This window comes from Sceloporus occidentalis, unplaced genomic scaffold, assembly GCF_023333645.1.
Source record: "Sceloporus occidentalis isolate IW3139 unplaced genomic scaffold, rSceOcc1.0.p SCAF_1, whole genome shotgun sequence".
Classification (NCBI taxonomy): domain Eukaryota; kingdom Metazoa; phylum Chordata; class Lepidosauria; order Squamata; family Phrynosomatidae; genus Sceloporus; species Sceloporus occidentalis.
Genome location: NW_028316981.1, coordinates 180,059,122 through 180,078,806, shown reverse-complemented (window position 1 = coordinate 180,078,806; position 19,685 = coordinate 180,059,122). Strand labels below are relative to the sequence as shown.

The window sequence follows — 19,685 nt, the reverse complement described above, 5'->3', positions numbered from 1 at the left end:
GCTCCTGTAATCTGTGGCATGCTGGCAGGGCTGATGGGTACTGGAGTGGAACATCATCAAATGTTAAAGGTTCCTCACCCCTGTATAGATTATTTATTTGGGGGTTGGCTATTCTATATAACAAGTGAGATTTTCAGTCAAAATTCAGTATTGATACAGTAAAGCAGGATATATTCCATTGCCCCTCCACTTTTGCGGGTTTAACATTTGCAATTTGATTATTCACGAGTTTGTCCACGCCACAGCTGAGAAGGGCACGCACGCACATTCCTCTGCCTCCTGGGCTTTTCCCCTCAGGGAAAAAAGCTCAGCGGCGAGGGAGTAGCCAGGAAGGGCACGTGCACGCTAATCCCACCTTCCCCCATGCTTTGGCCAGCTTTCCCCAGCTTCTTTCCCCTATTACACACCCTTACATATTCGCGGTTTTTCCACCTTCATGGCGATGTTGCACTCCTAACCCCTGCAAATGTGGAGGGCAGACTCTGTATGTGTATATCTATCTACAATCGTCCCTTCCCTTATGGGGGGGATCTCTTCTAGACCCCACCCCAACCCCAGTGTAAGGGAAAAAACGCGTATGCTCAAGCGTCATTCAAGTGAATGGGGCTTGTGCCCACGGCGGTGCACAGCGTGTGTGCCATTGTCTTTTCCGGCATGCAGTGCTGCTCCTTCCGGTGCGGCTTCCAGCGTATGAAGCAGGTGCACTGTATATAGATGTATTAAATACCTTGAACTTCTCTTCACTCTCCTATACAGTAAAAATACTACTTTGACCTTGGTCAAGGCTTTAATATCATAGTCATTTTGTCCTTGGACTAGTTTTCATGGGTGCCAACCTGTTTGCTTTTGTCTACCTGCAGGAGTTGAAATTGCCATGTGCTCGAGTGGTAGAGTCAAGTGGCATTCTCAATGTGCTAATCAAGCTCCTGGAAGTGGTGCAGCCTTGCTTGCAAGCTGCCAAAGAACAAAAAGAAGTACAGACACCAAAGTAAGCAATAAACCAATTCAGAGTGTGAGTTGAGAATCCCTAAGTGACCCCCCCCCCCCCTCCTGCTGCATCCTGGCTTAGCTTTTGCCTCCTCCTGGTTATTCCTGAGGATGCTCCTGGTTTTGTAATTGTACCTAGTAAAACTCATAACAATTGATAGGATGCCATTATTGACCTGGAATGGAATTGTTTTTGTCAGTGGTCTTGAGTTTGCAACTTTGAAATATATTTCAATTCATCCTGGGTCAAGAACAGTGAAACCAAAAGATTTTATTCTTGTGCCCTGGGAAGAGTTACTGTTCTAAACAAGGATAAATTACCCTGTCTGAAGGATTGTTTTCTCTCATGCTGAGCTCTGTTTGGGACTTTGAGATATTTGTAGGTAGCCCTTCTTAGTCTTATCCCTTCAGAGGCACATGATGGGGATGGGAAGAGGGGTCTTTTTCAATAGCCAAGTTGTTTCAGTGCATTTGTTTGCTGTGTTTCCTGACTCATTTAACTTGTCTCCCACAGGTGGATCACACCAGTCCTCTTGTTAATTGACTTCTATGAGAAGACAGCTATCTCCTCCAAGAGGAGAGCCCAGATGAACAAGGTATGAGCTCTGATAGGGTAAGGTCTTAAGCAGAGAATTGGAAGAAAGAGGCACAAATTATAGATTAAACACCTCACCAAACATTATAGATTATATACCTCACCAAAACTGGAGAATATTGATCCATCCCAAATGCATAATTAAAGACATCTGATAGCTATTGCTGTCTCATACTATACAAGCAAGCTATTAAAAACCAATGGCACCATACATGGTGATAATCGTCAAGTAGCTGTGAATGTTTTGCAGTGGTTGTCATCCCAATGCAGTTCAGATATAAAAGGTAAGAAAATGAAGAAAGTAACAAACTCCTGACGATTAGTTATTGTAAACTTATTGCAGGAGATGGATTAGTGTTACCCTAGTGGTTAGTAAATACACTGTGTCCTAAGCACTTATGATGAATCTGACCAAGTGGGCTTTTGTCTGTGAAAACTTAGATTTAGTGTTCATTGAAATGGTAGAAAAGTAGTTGAAAACTACAGTATTCTTAGTCTTTTGTTTCTTTTTCAGTAGTGATAAGGCTGATCACACACTTCATTCATCACAGCTTTATAATCACTCTAGGCTTAGGAAACAAACGAAAAGGCTGAATTAATCATGTGCAGAATGCTTTCCCACAACCAGAATATCTTCTGTAATTATTCTGTTTCATTAAAGGAGCAGTTGTATAGCTCATTAGTATATTTTATAGAGAAGACTATTAAAAGGTCTGTAATTGTCTAGTACACTAGGATCCAGGGAAGTTTTTTTCAAGAGGTCTTACCACAGCCTCTTTTAGGCATGTTGGAACTCTGCCTTGCTGTAAAAAGGCATTACCGTATGTATTTGACTATAAGTCGAGAAATTTATGCCCCAATATTGCCCCTAAAATCTTGGGTAGACTTATAGAAGGGTCAGTGCACCAGTAGTGCTTAGAAAGGTCCCATAGCAAGCAAGCCTGGCGCCCCAATCTCCATTGAATTCCTTCCCCCTCCAGTCTGTTTGCAAGCCTTTGCTTCCTATAGGAATAACTAACTCCCCTTTGAAATCCACTTGCCTGGTCTGTTTGGAAGGCTTTGCTTCCTATTTGGAAAACTCCCCTTTGAAATCCACTTGCCTGGTCCATTTTGCAAGCCTTTGCTTCCTATGGGGAAAACTCTCCGTTTAAAACTATCTCTTCAGTCCCTTTTGCAAGGCCTTGCTTCCTATGGAAACAACTCTCTGTTTAAATCCACTTGCTTCCTAGAGGTCCAGAGAAGGAGGGACGGAAGTGGTATTTCCCCCTGTCCATCCTTCCTTATGGCCCCCTAGGTTTTACCCTCAACTTATCCACAGGTCGTATCAAAATCCAGGATCTTGACCCTGAAACCTTCCCTTGACTTATACATGAGGTTGACTTATACACAAGTATATACGGTAATCACTAGGGCAAGGCTCTAGTGACTATGCATGTAGTGGCTCTCACCTCTCCAAGGATCCTGTCCACATCATCACTCTACTCAAATTGAAAAGTATCCATCAATACTGGACAAGCAGAAGCCAAGGTTACATCCACTGGAACTGTGTCAATTCTGGCATCTATGTCAGAGTGAATCTGAGTGATTTATTAGCAAAATGTTGGGCAAATTCTTCACAGCAAGCTGTTGAGTGGCTTAAATTCTCCTCAAGACCAAGATCCCTGACCACTCGAAACAGCTCAGCTGAACGATTCTGTGCAGCCCCAATAGTTTTTGTCAAAAAAGCCTTTTTTGGTGCATCACCATACTGTATGTATTCAGGTGGATTTTAGCCTGTTTTCAGTCTGATTCATTCTGAGTTTTCTGCCACTCACTCTATTCTCCATCTTGTTTGCTTCATTGCTGCCAGCTCCTTAGAGAACCAAGAGGCTGGTTTAGCTCTACTCCATGAGACAGGATGCTTAGGAGCGATTGTGTCAACTGCCCTGGTCATTTCTCCATTCCAGAGCTTCGACAAGACCACCTGCCAAGGCAGCAGGAAACTCCCCAAGAGCCATCAGGAATCCATCTGGATCCATAAGCCTCCAGGGCAGACCACCTTAATGGGTCCCCCACCCGTGCAGAGGTGCTGAGTTCCAGCAGGTCTAAACTTGACCAGGAAATGATCTGTCCATGACAATAGAATGGTAGAAAGCCCCTCCAGTCCCAGATCACCAACATTCCCCCCACCTCCTGTACAGAACACAAGGTCTAGAGTGTGCCCAGTGGCATGAGTGGGGCCAGTTATCACTTGGGACAGCCCATGGTTGTCATGGCGGCCATGACGTCCTGAGCCACTCCTGACAGGGTAGCCTCAGCATGGATGTTGAAGTCTCCCAGCAATATAAGCCGAGGAGACTCCAACACTACCTCTGAGACCACCCTGGCTAGCTCAGACAAGGAGACTGTTGGGCAGTAGTTGTTAGGAACTGCTGGCTCCACCTCGGTCTTGCTAAGAGGCAACTTTCTCTATGAAGGTGCAGAAGTCCTTGGGTGAAGGAAGGAAGAGATGGGCTACGCAGTCGCTGAGCAGCATCAAACTTCCTCTCCCTTACTCCCAGATGGTCTTTGGGCTCTCCTGACTCTCTGCAGGATGATGTTTATTATGGTCATAGACCAGCATACCCCTTTCCATCAAAGCAGAACCCTTACTTTAAAGGAGAATAAACATAGCCCTGAAAAGCATGTGGTGCCTGTAAGCCATGTGATTTCTGCTCCTGTTTTCTTCCCTTATAATAGGCAATATGTCTTAAGGCTTAGTTTCCTGAGTAAGTTCCATGGCATGCATTCAATCTTAATTCTAAGTAGATGTGCATAAGATTCCATTGTAGGTCTGCAACCTATGAGAGTCTTGTTTTTGTTTTGATTTTTAACCATAGTACCTCCAGGCCAATGGCAATAACTGGCGCTGGTTTGATGATCGCTCAGGCCGTTGGTGTAGCTACAGTGCAAGCAACAACAGCACTATTGACACAGCGTGGAAAGCAGGAGAGACCAGTGTTCGCTTTACTGCTGGCCGTCGGCGCTACACTGTACAGTTCACTACAATGGTGCAGGTATAGGCATAGTAGGAATGTCACAAAAATGTCTGGTAAAGTTGCCAGGTTAGATGAAGCACATGGGATGGAATGCTTTTTTTTAACTTTCTGCCTTTTCCCCCTGACTACATAGGTGAATGAAGAGACTGGGAACAGACGTCCAGTAATGCTAACCTTGCTCAGGGTTCCTCGCCTTAGCAAGAGTGTGAAGGAGGGCAACGGACAAGAGCTGGAGAGAACTTTAGAAGAAGGGAAGGAGGTGGAAAGCAAGCCTAAGGAGGAGAAGACGAATGGTAGTGAACACATATTCTCAAGTCTGGATTACTGACAAAATGCAGGAAATTTGAACTTGTATTCTCAGTTCTTTTTGTTTCCCCCCCATCAGATATGCCTGCTGAGAGCCTTGCCACAGAGAAAGAAGCACCTGCAGAAGATGCCAAACCATCAGAGATCCTCATCCAGGGCCTGACAGAGGAGATGGTGACTGTGTTGATTCGGGCCTGTGTCAGCATGTTGGGTGTGCCTGTGGAACCAGACACTCTGCACGCCACACTGCGCCTGTGTCTGCGCCTCACCCGCCACCACAAATACGCCATGATGTTTGCTGAGCTCAAGAGTACACGCATGATCCTGGGCCTAACACAGAGCTCTGGCTTCAATGGCTTCACACCTCTTGTCACCCTGCTTTTCCGGCATATCATCGAGGACCCTTGCACACTGCATCACACTATGGAGAAGGTATGGTTCACCTCACCCCTACCATATTGTGAAGAAGAGTGGAGCTTTAATTGCCACTCTCTTCATCTCTCAACATGGTACTCTACAGAATTGGCCTCTACCTAGCACACCATATGGGAAAGGTGTTGTTGCTCTATTTGCAGAGTCATAGAGCAGAAAGGGACTTGGAGATGATCTAATTTAGCTTCTTGCTCAGTACAAGAACTTCAGAGCAGGATTTAACTGTAGGTTTCATAGGAAATGATATTAGATATTATGATATATATTATTAGATATTAGGCTTTTCTTAATGGTGTCTAAGATTGCATTGTAATGAGTGGAACACATTGATCCTTTCTCCCTATACATGTCTCCTAGATCTTATTTTTCTGCCTTTGGTATTTTCTTTTGGTTGGGAGGGGGTACCTAAATGAGGGATTACATAAATACTTTCATCCTACTTTCTCCCCAGTATTTTGGCCTGTCTTCTATTATGTACATGCTCAAGCTTCCTTAGACTTTGTGTTTGAGATCAACGTCTTTCAGTTTTTAGCTGCCTTAACACCTGCCTCTATTATTCTGTTGCTCCAGGTTGTGCGCTCAGCGGCCACCAGTGGAGCAGGCAGTACTACATCAGGTGTGGTGTCAGGTAGTTTGGGCTCTCGGGAAATCAACTACATCTTGCGAGTTCTGGGCCCAGCTGCTTGCCGCAATCCTGAGATTTTCACTGAGGTGGCCAATGGCTGCATTCGCATAGCCTTGCCTGCTCCCCGTGGTTCTGGTACTGGTAAGTAATCTAGACCCCTGCTGGTTTTCCTTTAGTGGCCAACCTAGTGTATGTATTTGTGCATACACATGCATGCATGTCAAAAGAAAGAGTGTGGTTCTTATATTTTGAGAGAGCTTGGATAAAAAATAGACAAGAGGAATTGACTCTGTAGTGAAACCAGGCCCAGAACAAAACAGCAGGTATAAAAAGGACAAAGAACCATAGCCATCTGTTCTTCAAATCATTTTCCTAGTGTTGACTGCTCTAGTTCTTTTTATTCTTTCTCGTTTTGCTCCCCAAGCCTCTGACGATGAGTTTGAGAACTTGCGGATCAAGGGACCCAATGCAGTGCAACTGGTGAAGACCACTCCAGTGAAACCTTCTCCACTGCCTGTCATCCCTGACACTATCAAGGAGGTGATCTATGACATGCTGAATGCTCTGGCTGCTTACCATGCCCCTGATGAAGGTACATGATAACCTGGGAAAGTCTGTGCATATAGAGTTTGTAGTCTTCCTGGAGACTCCCTTTAGACCTTCCTCCTCGAGAAAATGTGAATTGAATACAGTTAGAACAAAAACTCCGTATTAACTGTGCCCCTTCACCATTTTTGTTTCTACAAGGAAAACAGCACTACATTGTCCTGGACATCTTAACAATTTGAATTTGTCATACACAACAGCTGTCCCTGAAATGATATTGCTAACAGTTATCATACTTTCATTTTCTTTTCTAGTGGACAAGTCTGAGCCCAAGGCAAACACTACTAACCAGGAGGTGAGCCAGATCCTTCAAGATGTGGGAGATGATGTGTACCAGCAGTACCGCTCTTTGACACGTCAGGGCAGTGACTTTGACTCTCAGACAGGCTTTGGCATCAATGTGAGTATTTTTGGACTGTTCATGTAACCACCACCCTAAATAATTCTATTGTCTCTGGAGTTTTAAAGTCAGCAGCAGCAGCAGCTTGAGCCTGGTAGTGCGGTGGTTAAATGCCTGTACTGCAGCCACTCACTCACAAACCATAAGGTTGTGAGTTCAATACCAGCCAAGGCTCAAGCTCGACTCAGGCTTGCATCCTTCTGAGGTTGCTAAAGTGAGTACCCAGCTTGTTGGGGTCAATTAGCTTACAGTTTTAAACTACTTAGAGACTGCCTAGGTCAGTGGTTCCCAACCTTCCTAATGCCGCGACCCATTAATACAGTTCCTCATGTTGTGGTGACCCAAAACCATGAAATTATTTTTGTTGCTACTTCATAATTGTAATTAAATAGATGTTTGCCAATTGTCTTAGGTGACCCCCATGAAAGGGTCATTCGACCCCCAAAGGGGTCCCGATCCACAGGTTGGGGATCACTGGCCAAGGTGAAATGAAGAAGTATATAAATGAAGCTGCTTTTGCTATCATCATCACCACCATCATTATTATTATTATTCTGTTTATCTAGATAAGTGAAAGTTTATTGTCAAAAGCTAAAAGCCGTCACGATATAAAACAGATCCAATCAGTAAATACAAAAACTGTATAAAAAGATCAAGGCACAAAAACCACACAAAAAAACAACATAGTAAAATTAATAAGCCCATCAACGAAAAACAATAATACGCCATTAATGATAAAATAATAGAAACATAAAACTAGAAAAGTTCTAGTCGTCATTCCCATTGAGAAAACTGATTCTAATCTTGCTTGCAGCTAAACCAAATTTTGCTACCATAGAAGTAATAAATAAATCATTGCCAGCCAGAAGAACACAAATCTGCTGAAAACAAGATCTGTCGGAAAGGGAATGTAAAATACATTCAAGAAACCTTTGTCTAGAGGAGATATATAAAGGGGACAGTGTAAAAGATAATGTTCGATATTCTCCACTTCCCCACTTTTGCAGATACATAATCTTAGATGCCCGTCAAATAGGCAGAAGGCATACATTGGTACCTTAGAGCTAGCTGTAAATGCTTTTCTAGTAGGGGGCCAGAGTAAGATTAATAAAGTAATGCTCTAACCCAAACGATGTCTTGTATAGTTTATATCCCGCCTTTCTCCCAGTACAGGGACTCCATGCGGCTAACAAATTTAAAACAGTCTAAGTTAAAACAGTATAAAATATTAAAAATACAAAGTTTAAAAAACAATTAAACAATTCAAAGAATTAAAAACATTACATTATTAAAATGTAAGAATTCAAAACTCTTTAAAACAAAACAGCACCCATATCAATATATAAAGGCCTGGTGGCATAAAAACATTTTTCTTCTTCGTGGTCGGGAACTTCTAGAATCACTAGGCAAAACTTCAATTAAAACTTTTTGGCCGTAGCTCCGCCCACCCTTATAAGACCCCTAGCGTTCCTGCTCTTTCCCCAGTTCCTTTCATTTGCTGCGACAGCAGCTTTGAAGGAACTTTGCTTGGAATCGCTTACCTCCCTTAATGGCTTAAAATTTGATTTTGACCTCTCTTTGGATTTGACTACTCTTTTGGATTTTCACTTGGTGATAAACTCAAATTGATAGACACAGACTGTCTGACTTCATTTTTGCTTCACGGTTTGAGAGATTCTTTATTATGAAAATGGCTACACCATCTTCCACCTTCAAGAGGTGCAACAAATGTGGCAGTAAGATTCCTGGACAAGACCCGCACGCTACATACCGTCTCTGCCTAAGCGAGGGTCACAGTGTACAATCCTGTGCCCTCTGCAAATCCATGACCCCTCAGGCCCGTAAGAACTGGGACTCATGGCTCAAAGCGGCCCTGTATGAGCAGGCCTTATGCCCTGCCTCTGCTCCCCCGGCTCAGGTTTCTGTAACCTCCCCAAGGTCAGACCCAGAAAGGTCTCAGACCAGAAAGAGATCTGAAGAGGCACAGAAGGACTGTGCTGCCAGAGTTCAGATGACTCCAAAACCAAGAAGGCCTCAAAACGGCATCATTCCGATGACAAGACCATCCTCTTAGAAGGTGCGTCACAGACCTTCTTATACCAAGGTTTCGGGCTCACTGCCTAAAACTCCAGTAGTGGCCCTCAGTACTGATGTGGATCAAGTCCATGTGGACAGACCAACGACTACTCTAACTTGAAAGACTTCGACTGAATCACTCTGGTTCGTCCATGTCAACCTCGAATCCGAGTCAGAGGGAGAGATTCTAGTCCAGCTCCATCAGGGCTAGCCTGAAGAAGAAGAGCCCTCCCTCCAGTCCATCTGCCTTGGTCCAGGCCTCAGAGGAAGAGAAGAATGCTGGACCTGATCCCCTCCCCCCCTCACCATTCCCTTTTCCTTTTGTGCCCTGTCTTTTAGATTGTAAGCCTGAGGGCAGGGAACCATCTATTATCCCCTATGTTGTAAGCTGCCCAGATTCCCAGTGATTGGGCGGCATATAAATAAATCCTATTATTATTATTATTATTATTATTATTATTATTATTATTATTATCTTCACAACGCATTCTGTTCCAATGCACTGCTTTGCCTCAACTTCAATCTTGACTCTCTGGCCTTGCTGAATTGACTCGTCAGGACCTCCCACACTATCCTCCTGATCCTTTTCTTCAGGATAATTTGAACCTTATTTATGATAGTTAGACTGAGTGCTATTTTATATCGGTTGATGCCGAGGTATTCTGTCGTTTGATGCGCCGAGGGTCATGCTCCCCAAGGCACCCTGCACCTACTACTGTTACCATCCAACACAGGTGCTTTGAGATCGTCACCTCCCCAGGCCTCTCCAAAGTGGGCATCTTTTAAAAGAGAAGCCTTTACTATTCACTCCACAGGGATCTCCTAGGTCTCTACCGTCAATACATTCATCCTTGGTGGATTCGAATCTGGAGGCACCTCCTTCTCAGTTGTTGGTCATACATGACCCAGCCTCTCCTACTGATGATATTAAATTCTTTGCTGAACAGGTAGTAAGGATGGTAAATGCTTTGGAGATTGAGGTCACACATGTGGATGATGTTGCATTGGACTCGATTGAGCATCGGGTTCATGGCAAGGTACTGACACCAGTTTCCATCGCATTCCTATCCTCTTTGGAATGAATTGCCAAGCATTCTTGGGACACCTCCACCACCATTCCTTCAACCTCCAAGAAAATTGAGAATCTCTACTGGATCTCTCTTTCATCTTCATCTTGGTTGTTCGAGCATCCAAAGCCAAACTCTACCATAGTAGAGTGATCTCAATTAGCTTTCACTCCCAAGATGTCCACAACACTGATGGGCAGAGAAAGCAAACCGGTCAATGGTTTGGCCAAGAAGTTCTATGCGGCCTCGGTACTTGACTTTAAGGTCGCGAACTACTTGGCTTGTATGGGGGCAGCATCTGATGGAGCATATGTTGCTTCTGTTGGATGATCTTGTTGAGGACAAATTATCTTTGGCATTAGCACTTCAGGTTGAAGCCCTTGTCATTGAAGGCCAGCAAATTACTTCTTCCAGACATTCCGCAGATTGTGCTGCAAAGATTGTGTCAGGATTAATTGACTTGAGGAGACATGCTTGGCTTAGAACATGAAACCTCAGTCCGCATGCTTGAGCCGCAATAGAGGACTTGCCTTTCAATAATAATAATAATAATAATAATAATAATAAATTTATTTATATACCACCTTTCCAAAAAGATCAAAGCGGTTTACAAAATTACATAAAAACATATAATACATAAACGATTTATATAAGCTAATAAATAAAATACCTAAGCAGTACATAACATATACAAACTAAAATTCCTTCCCTCATCCCTTAACTAAAATACAACCATCATTAAACAGTAAGCAAAATTACATAAACAATTACATAAAATACATAAATGATTTGCAGAAGCAAATAAATAAAATACCTGAACAAAACATAATATATACAACTAAAATTCCATCCCTCATCCCTTAACTAAAATATAATCATCATTAAACATTAAACACTAAGAATTAAAATAAAAAAACTAGAGGTGCTTTCCTCTGATTTTGGACTCTTTTACAAAGAGACAGATGAGAAGATGAATTACAAATACAGGATGAAGGTGGCTGCCAAAAAACATGGTATGTCAACCTCCTCCTTCCAGTCTCCTCCACATCAGCCGTATGGGGGCAGCGTCCTTGGTATCTTCAGCAGCAGAGGCAGTACCATTATCAGCAGCAGGAGTGTCACTGCCAACCCCATGACCAACTTCAACAGTGCTATCCCTCACAGTTGCCTTCTTCCTCTGGTTGCCGGCAACCAGTCAGCCTCGGTACTGACAGGGCTACCAGAAGAAGGATGTGGACCAGAGCAAGAGGAGGCTCTGAAGTGATGCTGCACACTTTGTTTCCACCCGCTTCAGGATACACTCTGGCCCTTTCTGTACACCTGAACCATGACATAGCCTATAGGGGCTATGCTCTCGATTTTGAAGAGCTCCCGAACACCGGGGCTGTCATTTCTACCCACCCCCCCTTCAGACACCTTACTCGACAAAGTGCACACTTTATTAAGGAAGGGCATGATCGAACCCATGGATCCCATGCGGGTGCATTGGTGCCTCTTCTCCAGATATTTTACTGTCCCCAAGACCGATGGAGACCTCCAGCCTATCTTCGACCTCCACCTCCTGAACTCTTATCTCGTTTACCACCCCCTCCACATGGTAACCCTTGCTTCTATTTTACCTCTGTTACAGAAAGATCTCTGGTTTGCAACGCTTAATATCAAAGACACATATTTCCCTGTGGGGATTCAACAAGGCCACAGAGGATTCCTTGCCTTCGCCATAGGAACCTAGATGTTCCATTACGGGGTGCTTCCCTTTGGCCTTGCTACAGCACCAAGAGTCTTCACCAAGTGCATGGCTCCCATCATGGCTTACCTTTATCAACAGGGAATAATGGTCTTCCCCTATCTTGATAACTAGCTCTTTGCTGCCACATCCAGAGAAATCCTGCGGAGAACCATCAAGTTTGCCTTGTCTCTTTTGGACTTTCTAGGGCTCATGATCAACATTGAGAAGTCCAATCTGGCCTCTACCAGGCAGATCAGGTTCATCGGGACCTGTCCAGGAAAGCAGCCAAACAGAGAAGCTGATAACACTGAGGCAGGCAAATGCAAACTATACACAGGTTTGCAGCAGCAAGGAAACAGATCTATAAGCACAGTATTAGTCCAGTGTCCAATAGAGCAAAACCAGAAGCCAGTCCAAAGTCCAGGGTTCCAGAGAGCAGTTCAGCGAGTCCATTCCAGGGTCAAGAGTTCTAGGTCAATCCGAGTTCTAGGAATCATGGGGTCCGGCAACAAAGTCTGAGGGAGTCAGAGAGAGAAGCTTTTGCCAAGGAAAACAGATAGACTGACGGAGAGGCTCGGCATCTCACAGATGGTTATATTAGGCCATCTTCTTATCACAGCTGTTTGGTGATTAGTGAGTGCTTCTCATACAACCTCCGGCAACGCCGGAGGCATGCCCTTTTTGTCCTCCTTTGGCTGAAGGTAGGTAGCAGCTCATCCTGCTCCTCTATGTCTCCCAGGCCTGGACACTCGTGCTGGAGGAAGGCTGGGGTGCCGAGTCACAGGCTCTGCTGAAGCTGGCAAAGCAGAGCTAGGGAGTGGTTCAGCCGACTCTGCTGGAGCTGGTAGAGCAGAACTAGGGCCTGGCAGGGCAGAGCTGGGGCCGTGGCTCCACCACAGGTTCCAACTGCACCCGAGGGACCAACTCATCCTCCTCCTCCGAGACCTCAGCCTGACTGCCCGTGACAGGACCATCCTTAATTCCAACAAGTCCATTGCCTACCTACCATCAGACAGATTTCAAATTCTCTCCAGAGCTGTTCAAAACTGTCTATATCACAGACGAATCAGAGCTCACTCCATTCAGGTGGCATTAGGACACATGGCATCGACAACTTTTGTCATTCCATGGATGAAGCTCCGGTTCCAGCCTCTTTAAGCCTGGTTTCTTTCAGTCTTTAACTCCATAGAGGACTCCCCAAACAAATGGCTCACAGTACCGAGGCCCGTGGCCCAGTCTCTCCACTGGTGGCTCAATCCCAAAAATATATGCATCGGAATGCCCTTTCTGCCACCTCAACCTCAGGTCACCCTAACCACAGATGCTTCCATGCTGACAGCTGGTGGGCAAATACATCCGGCCTTATGGTCAAGGACAAGTGGTCCTCATTGGAGAGGTCCATTCACATCAATGCACTCAAGATGCTTGCTGTAGAAAAGGCTCTTCAGGCCTTCAATCCATCCTCCTAACCAAGATAGTCCTTCTCTTGACAGACAGTACTACTGTTATGTATAGTGAGCCCGCACCATGCGCGGATGCATTTTACCCAGCTTCCAGTGAATGCGGAAGCTGCTTGGGGAGGGAAATAATGGCTCGCAGACTTTTTGTCTGCTACTCGGAATCCAAAAGCTGTGACTGTTCAGATTCTCTAAGTGGGTGGCAAGTACCATCCATCTTTGTTATGAACTCTCAGAGAAAATGCCTCCTGCTCAGATTCGAGCCCATTCCACCAGGGCAGTAGTTACATCCTCTGCATTTTTGACTGGGATGCCTCTGGAGGAGGTTTGTAAGGCTGCTTTCTGGTCCCAGCCAATGACTTTCATTAAACATTACAGGCTGGGCGGGACACAGCCTTTGGGAGGGCAGTGTTATTTTCTGGGTTGGACTGAGTCTATTGCATTGCTTGTGTTTTATGCTCTTAAAACCAAAACAAATGACAACAACAAATGCACTTCTAAAGTTTAAAAGTTTATTGTTGTTTAAACAAATGCAACTTGTATGAACTTTATTACTGGTGTCATGACATTCCTTCCTCCACTGACTGAAGCTTGTCAGTCTAACCCATTTGTGTGATTCCCAGAGACCACGAAGAAGGACAGGCTGCCTATCTGTAACTGTATTCCTTTGAGTGGTCATCTGTGCATTCACACAAACCCCACCCATCCTTCCCTCAGTCGTGTCCTTCTCACTTAATTCCTTTCTGTTGCTGCTATGCCACATACTTTATGGAACTGGGGAAAGAACAGGAACACTTGAAGTATTATAAGGGTGAACAGAGCTACCGCCAAAAAGTTGTAAATTAAGTTTTGCCCAGTAATTCCAGAAGTTTCCGAAGTTTACTGCTCAGGCGCAGAATAACTCATTTGTGTGAATTCGCATATGACCGCTCAAAGAAATACAGTTTCAGGTAAGCAACCTGTCCTTATCTACTTTCGAAAAGAAACCAAAGATAGAACCATCCTGGCCTCTCTAGGGAGGGAGTTCCAGAGCTTGGGAGCAGTCACTGAAAAGGCCCTCTCTCTTGTTCCCACCAAACACACCTGAGAGGGTGGTACAACAGAGAGAAGGGCTTCTCGGGATGATCCCAGCGCCCTAGATATGGTCCTTCAAATAACCTGAACCCAAGCCGTCCGTATAGGACTTTATAGACCAAAACCAGCACTTTGAATTGTGCCCAGAAATGGACTGGCAGTCATTGGAGCTGTTGCAACAAGGGAGTCCACTGGAATCTTAGTTAGACCTTAATTCATCAGGTAATTTCTTTGAATAATCCATTTGCATTTCTTATAACTCTCATTAATATAAAGTCTCATACAGAAGACATTTTTATTAGAGATTTCAATGACCTGAACATGTGGACTATCAAAGGCACCATTCAAATGTTGACTTCTCTGAACTCTCCTGTCCTGGCACCTTTGTATATTTGCATGATGCCTCTTATAGCAGTGAAAGATGTGGTCTCTCATATAAGAAACTTAGTAAGAGTCCACTTTTGCAGTCCTTTCCTCCCTGTATTACATGCATTTCAGGCTGCTAGCCCTAAACTTATTATTACCTTCTAATTCTTCCTCTCCAGGCTCAAGTCTTTGCTGCTGATAGTGCAGCTACTGAGACTCCCCAGTCTGGGACTCCACAAGGAGATGGTAAGTGCCTTATTTTATTTGTCGTTTGACACAAGGTCAAGTTGAAGCACTGGGACTGATGCATTTCCGCTAAATCTCTTATAAATATCTGTGTATTTGTAAGTACTAGTTTTATTTATACCAATCTCCAAATGATATCTTTTTACTCCATTTCAAGGTGGCCCTGTTCCCCTTCAGCAGCTATTTTCCTTTCTGGTTAAAATAATAAAAATAGAAACCCTCATTCTTAGTTTATAAACTCCCTATTCCCAAACTGGACTCTTGAGCCTTGAAGTCTCCACCATTTGGGAGCAAGAGACTTGTGTAGATGTACAATAGATGCTCTTTTGTACTTTTTGTCCCTATCTTTATGTTAATGTTTCCAAGTTGTAAAAGGGAATAAAAGTTGGACTCAGAACAATTCACAGTCTCACTTTGTACCATTCAAAGTGAATCTGTTTCTGCAGAAGTAAACTCTTTCCTTCAGCTTGCTCACATTGCTTCTGCTAATTGGAACTTAGCTGGACAATGAATCTCATTCTTGTGACACCTTTACATGCAATGTTAGAGTTCTTTTAACCATTTCCCTAGCATTTAATAGTGACAACATAATAAGGTTCTACCCTTTCTACTTGACTGGTCCTGTCTGTTCTGAGATTTGATGTGATGAGTTAGTAGTGTTTCTTATTGTTGATCCTTTTTTGTTTGTCCAATAAGCTTCCACTCCTGAAGAATCCAGAGAAAGTAAGAAAGATAAGGAGGGTGACAAAGCAGCTGAAGAAAACAAGCAGAAGGCCAAGGGAAGCAAGCCACTCATGCCCACTTCCACCATCTTGCGACTGCTTGCTGAGCTTGTACGTTCATACGTTGGCATTGCCACCTTAATTGCCAACTATAACTACACTGTGGGTCAATCTGAGCTCATCAAAGAGGTGAGAAGCTTCAGAAAGAACCGTCTAACTATTGCTAAGGATCTATGATCTGGGTGGGAGGAGGGTAGATTCAAGGTAGAACCTTTAAGGCCAGTGTTCCTAGTTACCGTATGTTCAATAGACAGATGAAATAATAAGTTTGAAGAGATTGCTAGTGATAGTTCTGAAGAAGAAAGAAGACTGGACATTATGAAGTTGCTTTTTCTAATGATCTTTTACTCTGTCCTTTCAGGATTGTAGTGTGTTGGCCTTTGTTCTGGACCATCTGCTACCTCATACCCAGAATGCAGAAGACAAAGACACACCAGCCCTAGCTCGGCTTTTTCTAGCCAGTTTGGCTGCAGCGGGTAGTGGCACAGATGCACAGGTGGCTCTGGTGAATGAGGTGAAGGCAGCCTTGGGCCGGGCACTGGCTATGGCAGAGAGCACTGAAAAACATGCCAGGTGTGAGATTTGTGGGGGGATTTGTGTACTTAAAAAGTTAGAATATCATTATTATTATTTATTATTATTAAATACAGTACAATTAAAAACATAGAAAACAGTACATTAAAAAGGAATTAAATATTGTGAAGTTGAAGGCTTTCATGGCCAGCATCCATAGTTTTTTTGTGGTGTTTATGGGCTATGTGGCCATGTTCTAGAAGAGTTTATTCCTTACGTTTTGCCGGCATCTGTGGCTGGCATCTTCAGAAGATCTTCTCTAAAGATGCCAGCCACAGATGCTGGCGAAATGTCATGAATAAACTCTTCTAGAACATGGCCACATAGCCCCCAAAAAACTACAAAAACCTATGAATTAAATATTATTTAAAGAAAGCTCTAGTGCTGTGTTTGAGTTCTTGGAGCCTTGTGATTTAGGCACCTCAAATACAGACACAGAACCTCCTACTTCAAAATACATGGTTGGAAGCTGTGTTAGGAAGAGCAAGCATTTCTAAACATTTAGGGTATTATCCTTACCATGATAATAGCTCTTGTTAAATCCAGAAAGGTCACATTGATGCTCTTTTGACAAGAATGCCCTGTCTGACTCTAGGCTTCAGGCAGTCATGTGCATCATCAGCACCATTATGGAATCGTGCCCATCCACCTCCAGCTTCTATAGCAGTGCCACAGCCAAGACACAGCATAATGGCATGAACAACATCATCCGCCTTTTCCTCAAGAAGGGACTAGTCAATGACTTGGCTAGAGTGCCTCACAGCCTTGATCTATCCAGGTACCTAGCTTTATTCGCTGATAAGATTGGTGGGCAGTGGACTGTTTCAGGACTATGAATGGTATGAATTAGGTAATGGAGGGCAGTGCTGCTTGGGCTATCTGGTGTGGGGGGCCAGCAATTGTTTTTTCCTCATGGTATGACAGGGCCTGGTACCATATTTTTGCCCATTGGCTAGAACTGTTTCTGTTTTTTATCTGGAAGTTTGCCTTGGGCCAGCAGCTGGACTGCCACCACTTTAACAGTGCCAGTGAAGGGCACTTCCTTTTAAGCCACCTGTATGGGAGAATGGTGGGGTTATTCTCTGCCACTGGAAAGGGATCCATCCAGAAATGTGTTAACACATTCAACACATGTGTTAGCCACTCATGTGTTGAAGGTGTTAGCCACCCAGACAAGGCAGATCATGAGATTTATGTCTTTTTCACTGGATCCCTAGTTCCTCCATGCCATTCCTTTACCTTGCCTTTGCTCAAAACAGGTCATATCAAGCTCCTCTGCTCTTTTCCGCCTAAGTTTTCTTGATATATTTCCTTATTCTCGCCTCTCATTTATTTGGTTGCTACCTTAAGAAAGGAGCCAAGGCTTGCCATTTTCTCTGCTTTCTTCCCCACCCCCACCCCCCATCTCTGATAAACTGCATTCTTAACCCCCCTCCCCTTTAATCTTTAGATAGTATGAGGAAAATCTCCCCCTTCAAGTCCTGAAATGAATCCCCAAAGGTCCGAAACATGTCTCTGTCTCCAAGGATGTTGGAGGACTCTTAACTGCCTCCAGGAGGCTTATCTCTCCTTTTGAAGCTGCTAACTTCTCTAGAGCTGCCTACACTCATGAAGGGACAGAGTTGATGATGTTGAGGGCAAGCTCTTGTCAATCTCTCACAATCAAGGCTTCCTCCTCTAGAGCTGCCTCTGCTGGGGTTATAGAGAGAAGTGTCGACAGCAAGCTTCTTTGAGAGGAACTGGATCTCAGTTCATCTTCTGATCCTTGAGTGTCTGAAGGGGCTGAGATCTCAGCGGCAGCACAAGATACTGTTTTAAGCATTGATCTGAGGTGGAGGAAGGAGAGGACATGTCCCACGTAGAGTCTATTTCGGCCACCCAACCTAGCAGCTGCACCATTCATTCTGTCTACTTGGACAAGGGATTCTTTTGGCACTAAAACAAAACATACTAGTCAGCTTTTAAAGCAGTGTATGCCTCTGGTTAGTGGTAGCCATTTGACCACCCAGATTTGGACATTTTAATTGGCAAAATGGCTTGTTCTCATATTTGCCAATACAGTTGCCTATATCAATCTGTATGATTGATCAAAATGAATGGCTTCAAAAGGATTTTTTATTTGATCACTGACAGGTTTGTTACTTCCAGCCTGGTGGCACTCCTCCTGCCAAGAGGGTTCATTCCTCACATTCCAGGCCTGCCTTTCTCACTCTCCATCTATTAAACTTAATACAGCTTAAATAACATTCACTTTCTTTACTGCAGCATCACACTTGGCTCATGTTCAACTTAGAATCAACAATAAACCCAAGGTCCTTTTCACATATACTTCTGCTGAGCAATGTATCCCCCATCCTACAACTGTTTATTTGGCTTTTGTATGGAGGAGCTAGGGATCCAGTGAAAAAGACTACATTTAAATCTTGTGATCCCTTCCCTTGGTGGCAGAAGAGGTTAAGCCATTCCTGGATGTTTCCTTTTCCTTGGCAACCTTCATGGGAAGTTCCTAGTGTACTTGTACACTAGACCAACACCATATTTGTGCCCTTTAGATACCATTGTTTGTTTCTTTCCTGGAAACTTTCTCTGGCTTGACAGTCAGTGACTCATGGACCAGCAGCAGTCCAAGATAACACCACATTGAATAGCACAGGTGACAAGATAAGGCATGGTTTTTGTCCCAGATTTCCACTTGGTACAAATGTACTCCCTATTGTAAAAAGAGACAAAAAGGTAGGTACATTTCCACCATGCTTAGGCCAAAAAGATGAAATGCCCTCCCTCCATCCTGACTGCTACTGTCCTACCTGCAGAGGGAGATAATAAGAGGCAGTGTCTGCTGGACTTCCCTTTGTGTATTAGATTGTAAGTATGAGGACAGAACTGTTTTGTTGTTCTTTTACTTGTAAAGCACCATGTACAGTGATGGCACTTCATAAATTAATGATAACAACCACCACGGGGTTAATTACCAGAACATCTTCCCATCTTTCTGAAAGGTTTACTTACCCATATTGAAGCTAAGTTTACTCTGTAATAAAGTCCTGACTTTGTTATTAGGATTGTTGGATACACTCAAGGAATCATTTGTGTTTATGTTTTCCCCAAAGTCCTAACATGGCCAACACAGTGAATGCAGCCTTGAAACCTCTGGAGACTTTGTCACGCATTGTGAATCAGCCTAGCAGCCTCTTTGGTAGCAAGAGTGCTTCAAACAAGAGTAAGGCAGAACAGGATGCTCAGGGAGCAACACGAGATGCCAGTAGTGGTCAACAGGATGCAGGTATTATGTGACCTACATTACTTCCATGTCTTATAACCTCATGGGCTTTGCAGCCTGCATCTCT

General features: G+C 43.9%; 1 protein-coding gene across 10 annotated transcripts in view; it reads left to right on the top strand.

Annotated features, from left to right (window-relative positions):
• LOC149322916 (E3 ubiquitin-protein ligase HUWE1) overlaps positions 1 to 19,685 on the top strand; it is a 131,742-nt gene that overhangs the window by 79,101 nt on the left and 32,956 nt on the right. For 8 of the 10 annotated variants that reach the window (XM_089484705.1, XM_089484706.1, XM_089484707.1 and 5 more), the window contains 13 exons: positions 861 to 988; positions 1,502 to 1,583; positions 4,441 to 4,617; positions 4,733 to 4,892; positions 4,985 to 5,337; positions 5,908 to 6,103; positions 6,378 to 6,554; positions 6,823 to 6,968; positions 14,917 to 14,983; positions 15,680 to 15,894; positions 16,127 to 16,338; positions 16,934 to 17,116; positions 19,449 to 19,621. In XM_089484705.1, coding sequence (XP_089340831.1) covers positions 861 to 988; positions 1,502 to 1,583; positions 4,441 to 4,617; positions 4,733 to 4,892; positions 4,985 to 5,337; positions 5,908 to 6,103; positions 6,378 to 6,554; positions 6,823 to 6,968; positions 14,917 to 14,983; positions 15,680 to 15,894; positions 16,127 to 16,338; positions 16,934 to 17,116; positions 19,449 to 19,621 — 2,269 coding nt within the window. The remainder of the gene's footprint in view (positions 1 to 860; positions 989 to 1,501; positions 1,584 to 4,440; positions 4,618 to 4,732; positions 4,893 to 4,984; positions 5,338 to 5,907; positions 6,104 to 6,377; positions 6,555 to 6,822; positions 6,969 to 14,916; positions 14,984 to 15,679; positions 15,895 to 16,126; positions 16,339 to 16,933; positions 17,117 to 19,448; positions 19,622 to 19,685) is intronic. The other 2 variants (XM_089484709.1, XM_089484703.1) reach the window with 1 other exon arrangement.